The 18,470-nt window shown below is 47.6% G+C and overlaps 1 protein-coding gene across 1 annotated transcript in view; it reads right to left on the bottom strand.

The window, feature by feature from the left end:
• Window positions 1–15,513: 15,513 nt before the first annotated feature.
• The window catches only part of FLVCR1 (FLVCR heme transporter 1), a 28,793-nt gene continuing 25,836 nt past the window's right edge, over window positions 15,514–18,470 (bottom strand). The window contains exon 10 of the mRNA XM_035010524.1: window positions 15,514–18,442. Coding sequence (XP_034866415.1) covers window positions 18,365–18,442 — 78 coding nt within the window. The 3' untranslated portion in view covers window positions 15,514–18,364. The remainder of the gene's footprint in view (window positions 18,443–18,470) is intronic.

The raw sequence follows: 18,470 nt of genomic DNA, 5'->3' as shown, positions 1-18,470 counted from the left end.
ATCTGTCCTTGTTACATTAATCCACCTTCTTTTCCTCCTTCCCCTTCCACTGTGGAGCCATCAGTCTCTGCATTTAACAAGTCAGTTCTGGCACCCAATTCCAACATGTCGAGGCGTGATGGATGGTAACCAACATCACCCAGGCAACTCTCGGACACTAGCAGGGTGTGCTACAATTTAACTCAACTCTGACAGTATCTACCTGGAGATAGGGTCAGATCCTGTAGGGTAAGGGCTCAGTCCCAGAAGACTCTGCCCCCATCCCCACTTCAGATACCAGTGGCAAGTTCCCTGTACTTCTGACCAACTGGCTATAAATCAGAGGTTCCCATGATCCCCTGCTTGGGTTTGATTAATTTGCTACAGTGGCTCACAAAACTCAGAGAAACATTTTATTTTATTTAATTTTTAAAGACTTTACTTATTTGACAGAGAGAGACACAGCGAGAGAGGGATCACAAGCAGGGGGAGTGGGAGAGGGAGAAGCAGGCTTCTTGCTGAACAAGGAGCCCGATGCGGGGCTCGATCCCAGGACCCTGGGATCATGACCTGAGCCAAAGGCAGTCGCTTAATGACTGAGCCACCCAGGCGCCCCTCAGGGAAACATTTTAATTACTAGTAAACTACCAGTTTATTGTACAAGGATATAACTCAGGAACAATCGTATTGGAGAGACGCATAGGATAAAGTATGGGGAAAGGGCTCAGAGCTTCCATGCCCAAGTGAGATACTCTCCCTAAATCTCCACGTGGTCACCAACACAAAGCTCGCAGAACCCAATCTTTTTGGGGTTTTATGGAGGTTTCATGACAGGCATGCTTGATTAAATCACTGGCCGTTGGCATTTGATGCAACCTCCACTCCCTCTCCCCTTCCCAGAGGTAGGTGTGTTGGGGGGGATGAGACCAAAAGTTCTAGCCTTCTAATCATATGGTTTGTTCCCCTGGCAACCAGTTCCCATCCTTAGGTAATTTCCAAAAGTCTCTCATTACCATAACCAAAGACACTTTATCACTCTTATCACAGGAAATTCCAAGGGTTTCAGGATCCTAGTGCCAGAAACAGTGACGAAGACCAAATATATATTTCTTTTTATAGATCACAGTATCACAGCAAGCAACCCACGGGTCAGAAAAACTCTTCTCCCCAATCCCGAACTCATTCTCCCGGGTATCCATCATGTCTTCCCAATTCAGTGTAAGCCCCTCACAGCTGAGGGGCCTTGAGTCTTTGGGGTAGCAGATGGTGTAGTTCAGAGTGTGGGGGCTATAGACAGATACCCTGGATTCAATCTTAGCTCTGCCTCTTGCCGGAGGCTATCACGATGTGATCTGGGCACCGTACTGAACGGCACCCCAACTGCCCCTCTCAGCTCGGCGCCTTACAAGTGCGGATTATAACAGCACCACCTTTGACGTTGCTGTGAGGAGTAATGAATTCGTGAAGACAAAGCAGTGTCTGGCACTGATAACTCTCAGTAGGCGGGGACTCTGATCGTCCTTGAGCGGGAGACTTTAGGCGTGCTTGTTCTGATTAGGCTTCTGGAGAGACCAGCACGGTTGTACGGTTGTACATTGTGGTGGCATATCTGCTCTCTTTCTCACTTCCCGACAGGGCAGGCGTCGGATACCTTGGTCAGGAGAACGCTAGCTGTGGTAACAGGGAGGTCCTGAGATCTCAGCAGCTTCATTCAGTAGGAGTTCATGCTTCTGTGCAGTCTAAAGGCATGGGGAGGGAGGGGGGTGCCCTGCCCCACGCAGTCGTGTAGGATGCCAAAGGCTCTGTCACCCTCGAGGAAGGCCAGGACTTTGACATCCAAGTGCCACACAGGCTGGGGAGAGCGGAGGGTCACAAGGGAGCCTTTTGTGGGCCAGGTCAGGAAGGGCATCCCATTCCACTGGTCAGAACAGTCGCATGCCACCAAGAGCCTGGGAATAGGGTCAGGAAGAAGCACATGGGGTGGGGAGGTGGGGGCCTCTAGCGCCTGGCCCCCAGGGGTTCTCTCTTCTGAGCTGGCAAGGTCTGTCTTCTGATCTCAGGTGCCCAGCGCCCATGGCGCTGACCCCATCTGGGATGGGCCCTGGGACCACTGTGCGTGTATAGGGCGCCCTCCTGCTGTCTTCTTCCTCTCTGACCTTCTCCAGTTACTTGCCTCCAATTCCCGTTCTCTCTCCAATGGCACCTTCCCTCTGTTGAACTCCTGTGGTTGGAGAAAGGTTAATTGTTCGGCCATTGAGAGCTTTGGTGGAGAGGTGCCCTAGGGATTCAGTGACAAAGGATGTCGGGGGAGGGGGGCGTCAGCAGAGGAGCCTTCCAGGGAGAAGAGCTGTGACCACCGCCACCCGCCTCCTGAAATCAGAGTCAGGCCACTGGGTTCCCAAGGACCTGGGAGAGCTCTTAGCCCCGATACAGTCCGTGAACAACAACCGTATCACCTAGGAACTTGCTAGAAATGCAGATTCTCAGCGCTGTCTTAGACATGCTGAATCAGAAAACCAGCTCAGAAAGATTGGTAACCTGCCCAAAGTCACACAGCTCATAAGAAGCAGGACAAAAGTGCTTGAACAAGTCCTTAGGTGATTCTGGCGCACACGGCTGAGCATCCCGGCTGCAGGTAGGCGTGTGCCTCACACTGCCACCCAGTGGCTGCAGAGCAAACAACAGCCCAGCCTCCAAGTCCGGACAAACTCAGGCTGAGGAGGCAGCGTGCTAATATTATAGGTTAGGAAGCAAGTTCTGGAAAGCACAGGGAATCCACAGGTGTAGCAGGGGACTCACCCAAGTCTAGCCTCATGGACAGTTGTTAAGACTTAGCCTAGAGTCCAGCCCAGAGCCAAACCCAAACTCTGCTGCTAGAAGGCCAAACCCACCTGCCTTTACGTTTTCTGGAGACCAGACATAGCCGGCTGGAGAGGCCTCTGCCATCAGACTGATGACCCCATCAGGGGCAGGCTCCGTTGTCCTCACAGCGTACCAGAAGGAACAGAGGTCCTTCTTCTCTGAGAGAGCACAGAACTCCACCTGGGACCCTGCCAGCTAGGACCCTGAGGCCCCAGGGCTGGCCTGGTGTGGCACTCCCTGGCTATGCCCGGAGCTTGGGGATGTTGGGGGGGGGTCGGCAGGGGGAGGCTGGAGGTAGAAGAGAAAATGTGATGAACCCTCAGGGTGCAGCCGTCTCCTGCCTTTGTGATGGGGAACTGCAGGGATGGGGGTGACATCTGAGCTTAATGAGGAGGAAATGTCCAGAGACAAAGACCACGTGCTCTCTCCCTCATCCCTTGGCCTCAGACGCAGCAGGGGCAGGAGGCTCAGCACCCTGAGGACTGACTCTGAGTTTTCATTTTTATGGAAGGACCTAGTAGCTGTGGGGTTCCCAGGGGATGTGCTCAGCTTGCCTGGTAGGCAGACTCTGGGAGAGGAGGAAGGGCACCAGTGTCCGTAGGCATCCTGCACTGTGTGGGGAAGTCGTGGTCTCATTCAATCCACACACACGGTAAAACTCAGAGAGTTTAACAACCTGACCAAAGTCACACAGCTATGTATGCTCTGTCCACCACTCTCTACTGCCCATTCCCCACGCAGAACTCCTCTGGGCTGGCTGTCATGCCAGGCAATTCTTGAATCCAGAAACCCATGGGATCCAACAGCGACAGAGCATCTCCTTGCGTAGCTGCCCTGCCCTTTGGTCCCAGGCCCCTCGTTGGCTCAGGAGCATCTCTGATAAGGGAGGAGGCTCCAGCCAACTTAGGAACTGGGACATTGGCCTCTGTCCGAGGTGGGGGTGGGGAGCCGCTCCATCCTGGAGCAAGGCTGAGGTCCGGAGGATACCCATCTCTGCCCTCGGGGCTCCTAACCAGGGATGCAGAGCAGGGTCTGCGAGGGGGAGGGCAGGAGAGGGAGCAAAACCACTGCTCAATGTATCCAAAGGAGGGACAGTTGGGGTCCCGGGAGCGGCCCGGCCACCACAAGCCCCAGGCGCAGGTGAGTCCTGAGCCAAGTCTGGATGGTGGCTCCCCAATGCCCTGCTCTCCTGAGTTCACTGGTGAGACCCAGCCACCTCACAGTAAGGGTACCCAAAACCCAGGGGCTGCTCTAAGATAAATGTTCCGCTGCAGACTTGAAGCTACATAGCCGTTGCTAAAATAAACACGAGAAAAGCATGCTAGGATTTATACTTTAAACTTTATTCAATATACAGTTGTTATCAAAGAGCCTAACAGATGAACCTCACACTTTCTCTGGTTGTCTGGCTCAGGAGGATGTGGGTTTGGTTTGTTGGACTTTTTGTCTTGCCAAAAGATTCCAGATACCCCCCAAATTTGGGGGTCACCTGTGTGGCTCACTCTCATCATCATTATTCGAAGCCTAGAGTGTCTACCTCTGTATGCCAGGAACGTCTTTCCTGGCCTCTGTCACTGACGCACATCCTCACAGGGAGGCCCAGGGCATGGAGCAGACTTAGAAAGCGAGCTTCCCTGGGGAAACCGGGGACGGCTACCCCCAGGCGGGTTGGGTGTGGGAGGCCTTCTTTCTTGAGGGTCTCTGTGGACCAATCCAGGCAACTGTCTTGTGGATGCTGGGCGGCAGAAATTTCTTGTCTGGGGCTGGAACTGCCACCAGGCACTCCTGACTCGGGGCTTCTCACTTCCCCTTTCCAAAGGAGGCAGCAGAACCTAGGAGAGAGGCCTTCCCCGGGCAATCTGCAGACTGAGGCCCAAGTGAGGGAGGAGTAAGGCCCTGACTCCATTCTTTCCTAGCTATGCAACTTTTGGCAAGCCTGAGTCTGAGTTTACTCTTCTGCAAAATGGTTGTAATTAGTGAGGCTCCAGAATTTTTTATAGGAGGCACTTAGGGGGCCTTCAGGAAGGAGGTGGCTGTGCTGGGAAATTGTCTACAAGCACATGTACACCATTCTGCTTAGATTACAGGCTTGGGGTGGGAGGGGGAATTGGGGAACTCGAGGCAGGGCTCTGCTGAAGCCCAGCCATCTTTTGGTGCTGCTGTGGTTATAGGATCCAAAGCAGCCTCCGTCACGGGGGTCAGATGAGATCACGTAGATGAACGCCTTTGGGAATTGTTCTCAACAGATGGAGCATATTATTATCCCCTCCTAAAGTAGGACCCTAACTGTTTAGTCGGGAGTCTGGCCAGCATTGCTTGCTAATGGATCAGTGATGTTGCCCGTGGGCCCTTCTGCAGAGGGGCCATCACTGAACACTCCCCCCTGCCCTGGGCGATGCTTCGGTTGGTTATCTGGGGGCTCCTTCCTAACCCAGAGATGTGGTTAGATCTTCCAAGCCCCCAAAGCACTGTTTCAGGAGGAATCTCCCCACTCATCAACAGCCCAGGTAATCCCCCAATGTCTTGCACAACTTGTGCAAGATTTCAGTCCCAGAAGACTCTGCCCCCATCCCCACTTCAGATACCAGTGGCAAGTTCCCTGTACTTCTGACCAACTGGCTATAAATCAGAGGTTACCAAACGGGCGGTAAGAGCCTGCATAGACAAAGGATGGCCACAGCCCAGTTGCTTTGGGAACACGTCAGATGCTTGTGAACACTTCCACAGCCCCATTCTGGGTCCGAGGAGTCAGTTTCTGGGAGCGGGCTTGAACAATCTGTGGGGTTTTTTGTTTGGTTTGGTTTCTTAATCGAAGGCATCCCTGGTTATTGTTGTGAAACTACGTGTGAGTCTTGGATAGGGATGATCATGGGATCTGGTCCGCTCTGCGGGACAGACTTCCTGCCAACCCTTCTATTTCAGGAGAATCTTTCCCATTTCTAGAGAGCTCACCTGTCTGGGGAGGGGGCTGAAGTGACAGGAACATGCAAAACATTCCGGCCACGTGTCCTTTAGGAAGGAAAGTCAGCCCGGACTGTGCAGCAGGAGACTCGAGCTCAGAGGACTGGGGAAGGTCAGGTTTTCGGTGCATTTGGAGTTTTTGCTGAGGACAGAAACTCCTGGCTCTGTGGGAAAAGACAGGGAAGGAGAGGAGGTCTCGAAAGGGGCCCAGGCGGCCGCTCCGGTCAGACCCAGCTGGAGCACCTACTCTGCGGGCAGCCTGCCCGCACCTGCTCCCTGCCTGCCTCACCTCTGCCCACAGACACCACCCTCGCTAATGGGCCACAGCACGAACCAGGCACAGACCCCCCACATGCCTTCTCACTGTTCAAATACCCCATGTCTGTCCTTACCAAGCTACTCTCTCCGAAGAAAGAGGCCTTTGCTTCAAGCCCAGGAGTTCTCCCTGTTGGAAGTGGTGGGTTCCCTGCCCAGTTCCAGAGGTAGGGCCTCTTCTCTCCTTTGCTGCTTTTCCTCCAGACCAGGTAAGGGTGTCGCTTGCTTTCCCGGCTTCGTGGCAGTCAGGGGCTGTGGGGATGTGGTGTCTGCCGTCTTCACCGGGGAGGAAACTGCTTTCCTAGAAGCCAGTTCTTCTAACCCCGTTGGCCCTGCTCCCACCTGTAACCCACCCTGTCTCCTGAAGCGGTCCAAAGGAAAGGGGAGGGGAGGAGGATACAGGGCTGACGGGGAAGAGTGACAGCTGGCACTGGCCAGGGCTCAGCCTGGCCCTCCCTGGACTCTGTGGGGGCGGGAGTTTGCTTCTGCACAGAAGTGGAACCCGGCTGGCTGTGGTCCCCGCAGGCTGGAGACAGGCCAGCAGCACCACCTGCCTTCCTTCCCTCCACAGTCCCAGACGCACCTGCTGGGCTCAGAACCGTCTGCGTGTCTGAGAAACCAGATCCCTACCTTGTTCCTCTTCACTGGGGACACACAAAAGCCTCCCATCTGGACAGTGAAAAGAACAGCCAGGTCATGTTTCCAATCAAGCCCGAGGAAGCATTTTGGGGGCAGCTAAGGGGAGCCTCTGGGGGAGGGGCGCTGAGCCCAGGTAGACCCACCTGACGAGGCCATGTGTGTGTTCAGCCCATCTGGGGAGGCAAGGCCAGCTGGCAACCGCTGGAAAGCTGTTCTCGAGGCTCGAGGTGTGGTCCTCGGATCAGCCTCTCGTCACCTGGGGCCTTATCAGGAATATGTATTCTTGGGCCTCACCTCAGACCTGCCGAATCAGAACCTCTGGGCTCGGGGCTTGGCACTTTATGTGTTAATAAGCGGTCCAGGTGATTCTGAGGACACTCGAGTTGGAGAGCCTTTGGTTAAAGTAGGCCATGCTAGTGAGCCTGGAGCCCTGGGCTGGGAGGCAGGGCCAAGGGGACTGTGTGTGACGCCCGGGGACTCCAGTCACAACAGCCTCAGCCGTCTTGCTTTTGCGTCAGCAGGGACGGGGGCTGGAGAAAGCACGCGGCCGAGCTGCAGGCTGCCTATGGCAGGAAGCGAGGGCTCCCCCCCTCCAGCGCGGTGGCACCGGGACAGGCCTGGGGCAGCATGGCTGGAGGGCACACCGGGGCCACGGGACGGGCTCACAGATTCCACGGGGGCGCAGTCTCCGGCCAAAACACCCTGACTTTCCCCATCTTGCACAAGTTGTGCAAGACAGTTAAGCTGAGTCAGCCTCCACCAACCTTGCCGGAACAGGCTTGCCTCGGCGGTCCCGAGGGCTCGGTTCCAGGCCACCAGGGTCCTCGACTGGCACAGTAAAGTGAGTCCAGTGAATGTTTCGGTTTCCCAGTGCCTCTGAAAGTGATGTTTTCACGGTACTGTGGTCTTGTACGTGTGCAGCACCATTATGCCTAAAAAACAGACATAGCTTAATTAAAACATACTTTATTGCTAAAAAACCGCTAACCATCATTTGAGCTTTTAGTGAGTCCGAATCTTTTTGCTAATGGAGGGTCTGGCCTTGATGCTGGCTGATCGGGGGGCGAGGGTTAGGGTGAAGGCTGGGGTGGCTGTGGCAATTTCCTTTTTTTTTTTTTTAAAGATTTTATTTATTTATTTGAGAGAGAGACTGAGAGAGAGAGAGCATGAGAGGGGGGAGGGTCGGGAGGGTCAGAGGGAGAAGCAGACTCCCTGCCGAGCAGGGAGCCTGATGCGGGACTCGATCCCAGGACTCCAGGATCATGACCTGAGCCGAAGGCAGTCGTCCAACCAACTGAGCCACCCAGGCGCCCCTGTGGCAATTTCTTAAAATGAGACAACAGCGCAGACTCTAAACCCTTTGTGGTCACTTCAGCAATCTCCACAGCATCTTCATCTGCAGAGTCCATCTCGAGAAGCCACTCTCTGTCCTCATCCTTAAGAAGCAAAGCCTCATCCTCTCAAGTTTCGTCATGAGATTGCAGCAACTCACAGGTAATAATAATGAAAATGTTTGCAATATTGCGAGGATTACCAGAATGTGACACAGAGTCACGAAGTGAGCCAGTGCTGCTGGGAAAATGGCACCAAGAGACCTGCTCTTGGAGCAGGGCTGCCACGAGCCTTCAGTTTGTAAAAAATGCAACATCTGCGAAGCTCAATAAAATAGGATATGCCTGTATTTGCCTCGAAAGTGCCAGTAAACGTGTGAGAGTTGTCAATGGCTAATGTTCACCACGGCTCCCTGCTATGTAGCCCAGACAGTGGGAGTGTGAGGACACACTCACTTGTTTAACCTGTGTGTGCATGTGCGTGTGTGTGTGTGTGTGTGTGTTAGGGGGCAAGTGATTCCTACTGGTTTGGAGATATGGCTAAAATGAACTGGCACATCCCTGTCCCCCCTCCCCCAAACATGCCCACACATCCCCTCAGCAAGCCAGTGAAATTGCGGCCATGAGTCCAGAGCAGTTCATGAAATGACCAATAGAGGGAGTGCCGGTCCCATTTTTGGAGTGGAAAGGGGTCTCCCAGCCCCGGGCCAGGCAAAGGGCCAGCAGCTAGGTTTTCAGTGCTAATGAGGAAAAGCCCCAGATGTACTGGTAGGTTAGAGGCACAAGCCTAAAGCAGAATGATTTCAGGGACACAAAAAGGTGCAAAGCCTCACATAATCCTACTGGACAATTGAGGCTGTCTGAGCTTTCCTTTTAGCCTAGACCAATTTAAAATACAAATACAGGGGCGCCTGGGTGGCTCAAGCATCTGACTTCAGCTCAGGTCATAATCTCAGGGTCCTGGGATGGAGCCCCGTGTCCGGCTCCCCGCTCAGTGGGGAGTCAGCTTGAGGATTCTGTCTCTCCCTCTCCCTCTACTCCTCCACCTGCTCGTGCTCTTTCTCTTGTATAAATAAATAACATCTTCAAAAAATAAAATACAAATACAATCCAGGATTACACGTCAGGATTTCACGTCTCAGTGAGATGAAGGGAGCTAAGAGAAGGTTTTGCTAAACTAGGAGGTGAGGGCGGCCCAAGAGGCATAAGGGGCGTAAAACAATGAAGTTGGGGCTCCCCAAGTATCAGGAGCCTCCTCTGTTCAAAACAAGAGAAAAGCCTTGTCTGATTCCGAGGGTGAGAGGCTGCATGTTGGTGTCCCCCCAGGAGGGGGCGCCGCTTCCCTAGAGTTCCCTTTTTATTTGCTCATGTAAGGTCTCTGAGCAAGTGCTGTGGACTCTGATGGTTTGTTTTCTTGTCTTAGAGCATTTTGAGAGGACACTGTTTTGTATTTCCAGCTCCTACCAGAAACCCTGACACAATTGTACGTGCTCTATACACATCAAATAGGTAAATGAATGAATGTCCGTGAGCAGAGAAACATTAAAGTACGGTATATCAGCCTGATGGGGATATTATGCAGTTATTTTAAATAGTGGTTATTTGTTGTTTTGTCTTGTTTTGTTTTACTTACTTTTAAAAGGATTTTATATATTTATTTTTGCGAGAGAGAGAGAGACAGAGAGATTGAACGCACAAGTGGGGGTGGGGGGAGGGCATAGGGAGAAGCAGACTCGCCGTTGAGCAAGGAGCCTGATGCAGGACTTGATCCCAGGACCCTGAGATCATGACCTGAGCCGAAGGCAGATGCTTAAATGACTGAGCCACCCAGGCACCCTGTTTTGTTTTAAATAATGGTTATTTGAAAGGTACTAAGAGAGTAGATCTTAGAAGTTCTCATTACAAAAAAAAAAACAAAATGTGTAACTCTGTGAGGGGCTGGATGTTAACTAACCTTACTGTGGCAATCATTTCACAATATACATATATATCAACTCTTTATGTTGTTCACCTTAAACTACTACAATGTTCTCTGTCAATTATATTTCAATAAAACTGGAAAAAATAAAATAATGGTTATCAAGGCCATGTAGCAACATGGAAAATGCCTAGGATATTGTGTTAAATACACAAGTTGCTTTCTACCTGTGTGAGATTCTGCGCGCATGTGAATGAAAGGGAAATAAGGAGAAATAGTTGCATATGGGTGGAGGACTAATGGGTAGCTTCCTTCTTAACTTGTTTAATCTCCTTTGTTGTGGGTCGTGCAAATAACACAGAAACCGCTTTTTCCTGAGCGTCTCAGTTTCATTCTTTGGTGCCCAAGTACCTTGACTTCCACCCCATCTGTCCAGATCTCACCATCTCTTTAGAATTCAGTTTTATTTCATTTTCTTTGCACCAAGCCCAGTGTTGCACCCACACGCACATGGAAGTGGCTAAGTACTTTGGATATCAATGATTTTAAAGGCAGCTGCTATAAATCCTGTCAAGTTCAAACACTTAAACACATGTTCTCCCAAATCAGTCAACTGCCTCTCAAGTGTTATCAGCAGTCAGTCCCTACCTTTACTGTTTCTCACAATGGGAATAACAACGCGTCTGATTTGTTAAGGATCTATTGTGTGCCTTCTAGTTAAATTTCATCCTCACCGCAAACCTGCAAATTAGGAAATATTATTCTAGTTAGTAAGAGAAGAAACAGAATTTCATTTTAAATTCCTTTCCCAAGATCATAGTCATGTTTCACACAGAAGACTTTAGGTTCCCAGAGGACATGTTTTTACCCTACACACCATGTGGGATGCTTTCCAAGGGCCTACAATGCAAAGAAATAATGCATATCAATAACAGAATCTAGCCATACAAGGAAACCAAACTGTCCTATGAATAATAGTACCAAGTACTGCATAGGTTTCCAGGTAAGGAATCTATGCCCATGCGTCACCCCTCCAGGGACATGTTCTAATACTAATCTGATTGTGTGTTGGGAACCTCTGTCCTTGCATAAATCCTGCCCTGGCCAGAATGATCCAGAGCTTATCAGTCTTTGTTTTGGGTCAGGTTAAATTTTGAAGGATTCAGGCTTTTCACTGAAAAAGAAATCACTGCCACTCTTATTTCAGCCTCACTTTTATGCATGATGAGGCTTTATGAAAATTTAATCTATCAGCTAATCTCAGGGGTTAGGGGCCATTTCAGTCCCTGGAGGAATCAGACATGTCTCTGAGAAATAGAGGTGCTCAGGCAGCCTTTATTAATCAAGACCTGGAGGCTCCAGCCAGAAATCAAGTTTCTACTGGCTTCTAACAGTTTGTTCTCTTTACAATGACCATTTCATCATGGGCTTAAAGTAACAAATGAAAGGGGAATTGCAAATGAATACATCAAACAAAATTAGACAGAGGCCTAATACAACATTTGTCTAAGTGGAAAACGAAGCTCACCATCTTAATGAGTCTTCCCCCTTCCCCCCCCACCCCCCACCAATATCATTCTCCTCCTTCCTCAAGGCTTAGGGTCTCCGGATCACATCCCCACCTCCCTTCTATTCAGACCTGCTCAAGGATATCTCTAGACCCTAGTTCAGATTTCAGACAAGGTATTCCCTCTTGGTGGTCAGTGTGCTTTGAAACCTTGCCTCTCTTTGGGGGCCCAAAGGTGTTTTATCTCCTGTGAGGTGTCATAAATGCATTTTCCAGGCACAGGATCCCGTCAAGAACCCTGAAGTCATTTCAGGGCAGGTTATCACCTACACGGATGGCTAGCTCCCCTCGCAGGGAGGGAGGGCCAGTGTGGTAAAGGCAGGGGTCTCCATCCGAGAACCCGAGACTGGCCGGCGGGTTACAGGAGAAACAACGGGCTTCAGAAATGGGTTATTTACCTCGAGAGCTTTGCCTGCTGTGGAAAATAAGAATGACTGTAATTCTAGTGAAAGGTCTTAGGTTTTTTTTTTTTTTTTTTAAGATTTTTTATTCATTTATTTGACACAGAGAGCCAGAGGGAGAGAGACAGAGAGCAAGCACAAGCAGGGGGAATGGCAGGCAGAGGGAGAGGGAGGCTCCCCGCTGAGCAAGGAGCCCAATGCGGGGCTCGATCCCAGGACCCTGGGATCATGACCTGAGCTGAAGGCAGCCGCTTAACGACTGAGCCACCCAGGTGCCCCAGGTCTTAGATTTTAAAGCCCCTGTTTATTATAGGGTGATGGTAACAGATACAATGCTATATAGTCGGCTTTTTTTTTTTTAAAGATTTTTATTTATTAATTTGACAGAGAGAGAGCACAAGCAGGGGGTGTGGCAGAGGGAGGGGGAGAAGCAGGCTCCCTGCAGAGCAGGGAGCCCAATGCAGGACTCGATCCCAGGACCCCGGGACCATGGCTGGAGCCAAAGGCAGACAGTTAACGAACTGAGCCATCCAGGTGTCCCTATAGTTGTTTTATTTCAGTTTCATGACCTTGGCCTTAACTTTTAGCTACCTATAAAGCTAAATAAAACTGGAAACTTCATCTTGAAATATCACACCGATTATAATTTATGAAAAGAGGTACTGGTAACATTTTTATGGCTTCAGGTAGCATCTTTGTTTGCACCTGCCTGCTCTCTTTTCTTTGGCTTCATTAACAAAACTACCCGGGGTTTTGCCTTTCTTTCCCCACAGGCTCTGTTGTGTCTCCAATGACTCTTCTTCCATCTCGGCTCCTCTTTAGAGGCCCTTGAACTTTGACCCTGCTCTCCAGTCCACTCTTCCTGGTTTCTCATGCTGTCGATCCCTGTTCTGCGCTGATGACAGCCAATCTCTTTTCCAGAAGAGTGGTTCTCAGAGTGTGGTCGGTGGAACCTTGGGAGTCCCCAAGACCCATGTCAAACTTTTTTGTAATCCTAGAAAGAAGTGATTTGCCTTTTTCACTGCACTGACGTTTGCTCTGACGATGCAGAGGCAGGGATGGAAGAAAGCGCTTGCACCCTCGCACTGAATCAAGGCCCAGGCACCGAGCTGCTCTGGCGGCCACTGGGTTCTTCCCCGCCATTCAGCGGCAGCGAAAAAAAGAAAGTCAGAGCCACTGAAGAATATCCTTGATGAAAAAAGTAAAAGCGATTGAATGCTGGTCCTTGGGCACATGACTTTTAAATATTGTGTGATGAAATGGCAAGGATGCATGACACACTTCTGCATACGCCCAAGTATGAGGCTCGTTTCGAGGAAAAGCACTGGTACATTTATTTGCGATGCAAGCTGAACGAGAGGTTTGTTTTCAAAGAACATCATTTTTACTTGAAAGGATGGTTGACAGATAAATTGTGGTTATTCAGATGGGTGTTTGGCAGGTATTTTTTCAAAAAGCAATGAAGCGAGTCCCTCACTTCGAGAAAATAACTGACAGATTTTTTTTTTCCCACCCCAATGGCAAGAATCAAGTTTCCAAACTAAAATTAGCATTCTAGAAACCCTGCGTCTGCCAAAACAAGGCTTAAGAGATTTGTATGAGCTTGACGGCTTCCCAGCACTGAGACTTTCTGATGAGATCAGAGGTATTAACAAATGTGATTTATCTGGCATCATATGATGAGATTTATCAAAGTTGGAAGAGCTGCATAACTCAGTGAAAGAATACTTTGCAAACGCCAAAACATAATATTACAACCACGCATGGTTAAAGACCTATTGGAAGGACAAGACAGACCATTAAATTTTGATGTTAACCAAGTAGGAAAGGTTTATTGATATGGTTCCAGAGTCCACATAGCAACTAATCTTTAAGATACTACCAGTTCCAGGGGTGCCTGGGTGGCTCAGATGGTTAAACGTCTGCCTTCGGCTCATGTCGTGATCCCAGGGTCCTGGAATCGAGCCCTGCATCAGGCTCCCTGCTTAGCGGGGAGCCTGCTTCTCCCTCTCCCTCTACTGTTCCCCCCACTTGTGCCCTCTTGCTCTGTCAAATAAATAAAATCTTTAAAAAAAAAAAAGATACTACCCTTTCCAACTTGCTATTGTATTAAAGACTACCCACAATTCTCTGAAAAGGCCACTAAAATACTTCTTTTCCAACTGCACATGTGTGCAAAGCTTTTCTTCAAACATGTCAAAATAGCCTATCCCTACAGACTGAATGTAGGATCTGGTAGGAGAATCCGGGGCCTTCTATGAAGCCAGATGTGGAAGATTTTTTGCCCTCTTTAAACGTTAAAAGGTGTCATTGTTCTCACTACATTTATTTTGGAAAATAATTATTTTTCATAAAATGTAATTTATTAAGAGGTAATGAGGTTATTTTTAAATGAATAAAAGTTTTGTTTTAGTTTCTAGTATGATTAATATTAACAGCCATAACTCAGAAAAACAGAAGTTCTTTGGGTTCCTCAATGATTCTTTTTTTTTTTAAGATTTTATTTATGGGTGGCGTGGGGGGGAGAGAGAGAGAGAGAGCACAATCAGGGGGAACGGCAGGCAGAGGGAGAAGCAGGCTCCCCACTGAGCAGGGAGCCCCATGCGGGACTCGATCCCAGGACCCTGGAATCATGACCTGAGCTGAGGGCAGATGCTTAACCAAATGAGCCACCCAAGCATCCCAGGTTCTTCAGTGATTCCTAAGTGTAAAAGAATTCTGAGACCAAAACCTTTGGGATTCACCGCCCTAATCTCTCATCCAGCCTCCAGTCTCAATGACAATTTCCTTAATCGTGACCAACCAGTTTATTTGCATACAGGACTGACTTCAGGAGGATGTGGAGTGGGCAGCCCCCTGCCAGGTCTGATTTGAATAATATGGTTACCACTCCCTTCCTCCCTAAATATCTTCTCTATTGGCTGCTCTCCGGGACCTCAAATTTTCCTCAGTGATATCCTTTTGATGTAAGTCACTTGAACTTCTCTCTTCAAATCCAAATACTTTTAAGTGGTAATATGGTGCTAGTTACCAATCATTAATGCATAAAAATAGTAGCCAAAACTTTTGAGTGCTGGCTATGTCTTTATGTATTTCTGCTACATGTTCTTTATGTATAATCTCACTGAAGCTTATAAAGAATGAGCGTTCATCATACCCGATTTTTCAATGAAGAAAGTTATAGTTTGGTTTTATGATATTAATCAGCAAGGCGTTGAGGAAAAAATGACATCTGCTGTGGGGTATCAGGTCCCATACAGGTACATGCTACCAGGAGAAAAAGGGAAAGTCTGCAGCTTAGATGTAGCCATCCCCAGATGGCTCATGCTAGGCACCTATCTGCCCAAGGAGGAGTTAGGCACAAAGGAGAGGAGATTAAGCCCTTGCTACTTTGCTGTTTTCGTCCTGACCCTGGGGGCCTTCGTTTCCTTGTGCTCCACAAAACTCCCTCCTTGGCCCACTCTGAAATCTTACAGTCCCTTTCCACTCCCTATGTGTACCTAAGCATCAGAACTTAAAAAAAAAAGCCCATACAAAATGAACATTAAAAAAATAAATTTATTTCAGGTCTGAAACACTGAAGGACAAGCATACCGACCAATAGTACAAAAAGCAAAAATTAGAACATGAAAGATGACTTAATACAGACAGGCATTCTTCTGGCAATGCTCTGAGTTTATACACAAACATATTTTTAAAGACATTGCTCCAACATTCACAAAAGCTAGTGTTTGTTTGTTTTGCCACATTTATAAATGCAACAGCTTTTGAAAGCATCCAATTTCTTTCTAAAAGCACTTCATTAAAACTTACACAAGTGTTGGTTACCCAACTCCATTTTCCAAAGATAAGACAGAATTATATGACATTCTTGTTTGACATGTTACAACTTTAACTCAAAATATAGAAAAAATTATCAATCCATTTTGTGTTTTGGAACATAATATTTCATCCTTTTTCTAATCAACAAAGACACACATCACATACGCATACGCTGCTTTTCAGAAACAAAGTAGCCCAACTTTTATCTGTAATTTTTTTCAAAAGCTCAGGAACTCAGTAAGTATGTGATTATTTTAAACAATTGATAGTTCACAAATAAAAATAATTATTTAGGAGGGATCTTAGAATATATTTTTGGCCATAAAACCTGTCAGTATCTAAGGAAGTTAATGATTCAGCATATTCTGCCTGCACTATCACCAACTGAATGAAAAAGCAAAAACAGATGTTAAAGTCCCCATATCCACCAAGTATCCATCACAGCTGTTGATTCAATTCTCCAGGGGATTCTTCTCTAGCTAGAATTAAGTTCCTGTGGTTCAGTGATTTGGTCTAGCCCATGACAGACGGCATTTAAGATTCAAAAAAGATCTCTGAGATCAAAGTGAACACATTCATTATATGGATGCCAGCGAGTGACAGCTAAAAATAGATCCAGGTCACTGACCCAGAGCTCCTGATTCCCAGCTACGTTCTTCTGGTGACACATTCTCCAGGGTAAGATTCTATATAATTTACTGTCGTTTGATTACAGAGAATGTTATCATTTCAATATAAAGCAATGCATATAATATGCCCAAATCAGAATTGCTAATTCACTTCAAGAGTATTCAAGGGTATATCTGACTTTTTTTTTTTTTGGTTGATGTGGACATAATGTAAATATCATGGCTGCTTAGATGTCATTATTGTAAAGATATTTCCCTATCAGCTTACCGACAGGACAGAAACAACATTTAAATTCTCATTGTAAACAAAATGAAGTGGTAGGCACTGTAGAAACACATTTGGTCCTATTTTCCTTACCCTGAGCATGTAACAAAGCAGACTTTTTTCCAACAGCGTGGAGACTCTGTACACTCTGGTGAAGAAAAGAATACACTCCCCCCAACACGCCGAGGGAGCACGTACCCGGGCACAGTATTCCTCGAAGGAGAACGATCATACGCATGGTAGTGCAGAATGAAGACAGCATTTCCAGAGGTCTCCACTAAATGAGACCTCTGGGCTTCGGTACCACAGATTTATCTCCACAGCCTTCAAGCCAAAGTATTAGGCGTGATGCAAGAAATCACGAAAAAGCCAACAGACATGTAGGATGGCCTTTTCTTGCTAGAAAGTTATACACAGGCATATCTTGTTTTACTGTGATTTCATTTACTGCTGTTCACAGATACTGTGTTTTGTTTTTTGTTTTTAAACAAATTGGAGGTTTTGTGGCAACCCTGCATCAAACAAGTCCATTGGTGACATTTTTCCAAAAGTATCTGCTTGCTTGTGTCTCCGTGTCACATTTTGGTAATTCTTGCAGTATTTCAAACTTTGTCATTATTATTCTATTTAGCAGGTAATCTGTGATCAGCAGTTATGACTTGCTGAGAGCTCAGATGATGGTTAGCACTTTTTAGCAAGAGGTCTTTTTTCCTTTAAGGTGTGTACATTGTTCTTTCAGTCTACTGCACACTTAACAGACTACGGAATAGTGTAAACATGACTTTTATGTGGACTGGGAAACCAAAGAATTCATTCGAATCACTTTATGGTGATACTTGCATTATTCTGAATGGTCGGGAGCTGACCCCGCAATATCTCCAAGGCATGCTTGCATTGAAAAAAAGAGAGTAAACAAGGCAGTGGGTACAAAATCATTCTATTCCAAGTTGGAGTGAAAAAAAAAACAGTTTTAGCATTTAGGCCATGGTAGGAAGGCAGTGCAGAGAACTCAGGTAATGAGCCTGTGTCTGGGCTCCTTAGCTTAATTAGAACACGAGTCTAAGACCAAAGTCGTGGGTTCAACGTGTACACAGAATAGTTTTGATGGTCATCGAGAGTACATGTTACAAAGCACTGTTTAACAAGAATAGAAGAAGCCAGAAAAATCTTAAGAGGTTCCGTGGAAGTCTCATCCCAGTGCTGTCCTTTGAGGGCTTAGAAGTGCCATGTTGGTACTCCCACTGAGGCCGACTGGACAGTTGGTCAGAATAATGGAAAGGGAGCCAATTAGGGATATATTGCACACTTGGTTCTAAATGGTATATACTCCTCTGTAACCTAAGGGGATTAGACCTCCACATTATTATTTTAGAAAGCCTCTGACCGTCTATTTTCCATAGAAAAGAAAACACTTCTGGAAAATACACGTCAAGAAGCTTACTTTTGATCAGCAGTAGGGGATTAACAATGGGATGCTCAGTAGATAAATGGTAGTGTTAATAGGATGTGAGCCGAAGTCTCTTAAGCAAAATCTTGCTTACGTTAACAATGAAGCAAGATAGTAACCATAGTCAGAGGTCACATAATAATTTTCAATTAAGTATCCATCTCCTGTCCATGTATAAACCAAGCCTTACTGCTCAACTATCACATGATGTTAACTTCTTCTTTCACCTCAAATTGCCGATTCTGACTGCTTGGACATCATCATAGTTTTGGATTCTTGCTCTATGGGACTATCTTCAACTGGTACCTACAAAAAGAATCAGGAGATAAAAAAA

This window comes from Mirounga leonina, unplaced genomic scaffold, assembly GCF_011800145.1.
Source record: "Mirounga leonina isolate KUSES-001 unplaced genomic scaffold, KU_Mleo_1.0 Mir_154, whole genome shotgun sequence".
NCBI lineage: Eukaryota > Metazoa > Chordata > Mammalia > Carnivora > Phocidae > Mirounga > Mirounga leonina.
The sequence above is the reverse complement of the archived record's forward strand: the minus strand, read 5'-3'. Positions and strand labels throughout refer to the sequence as shown.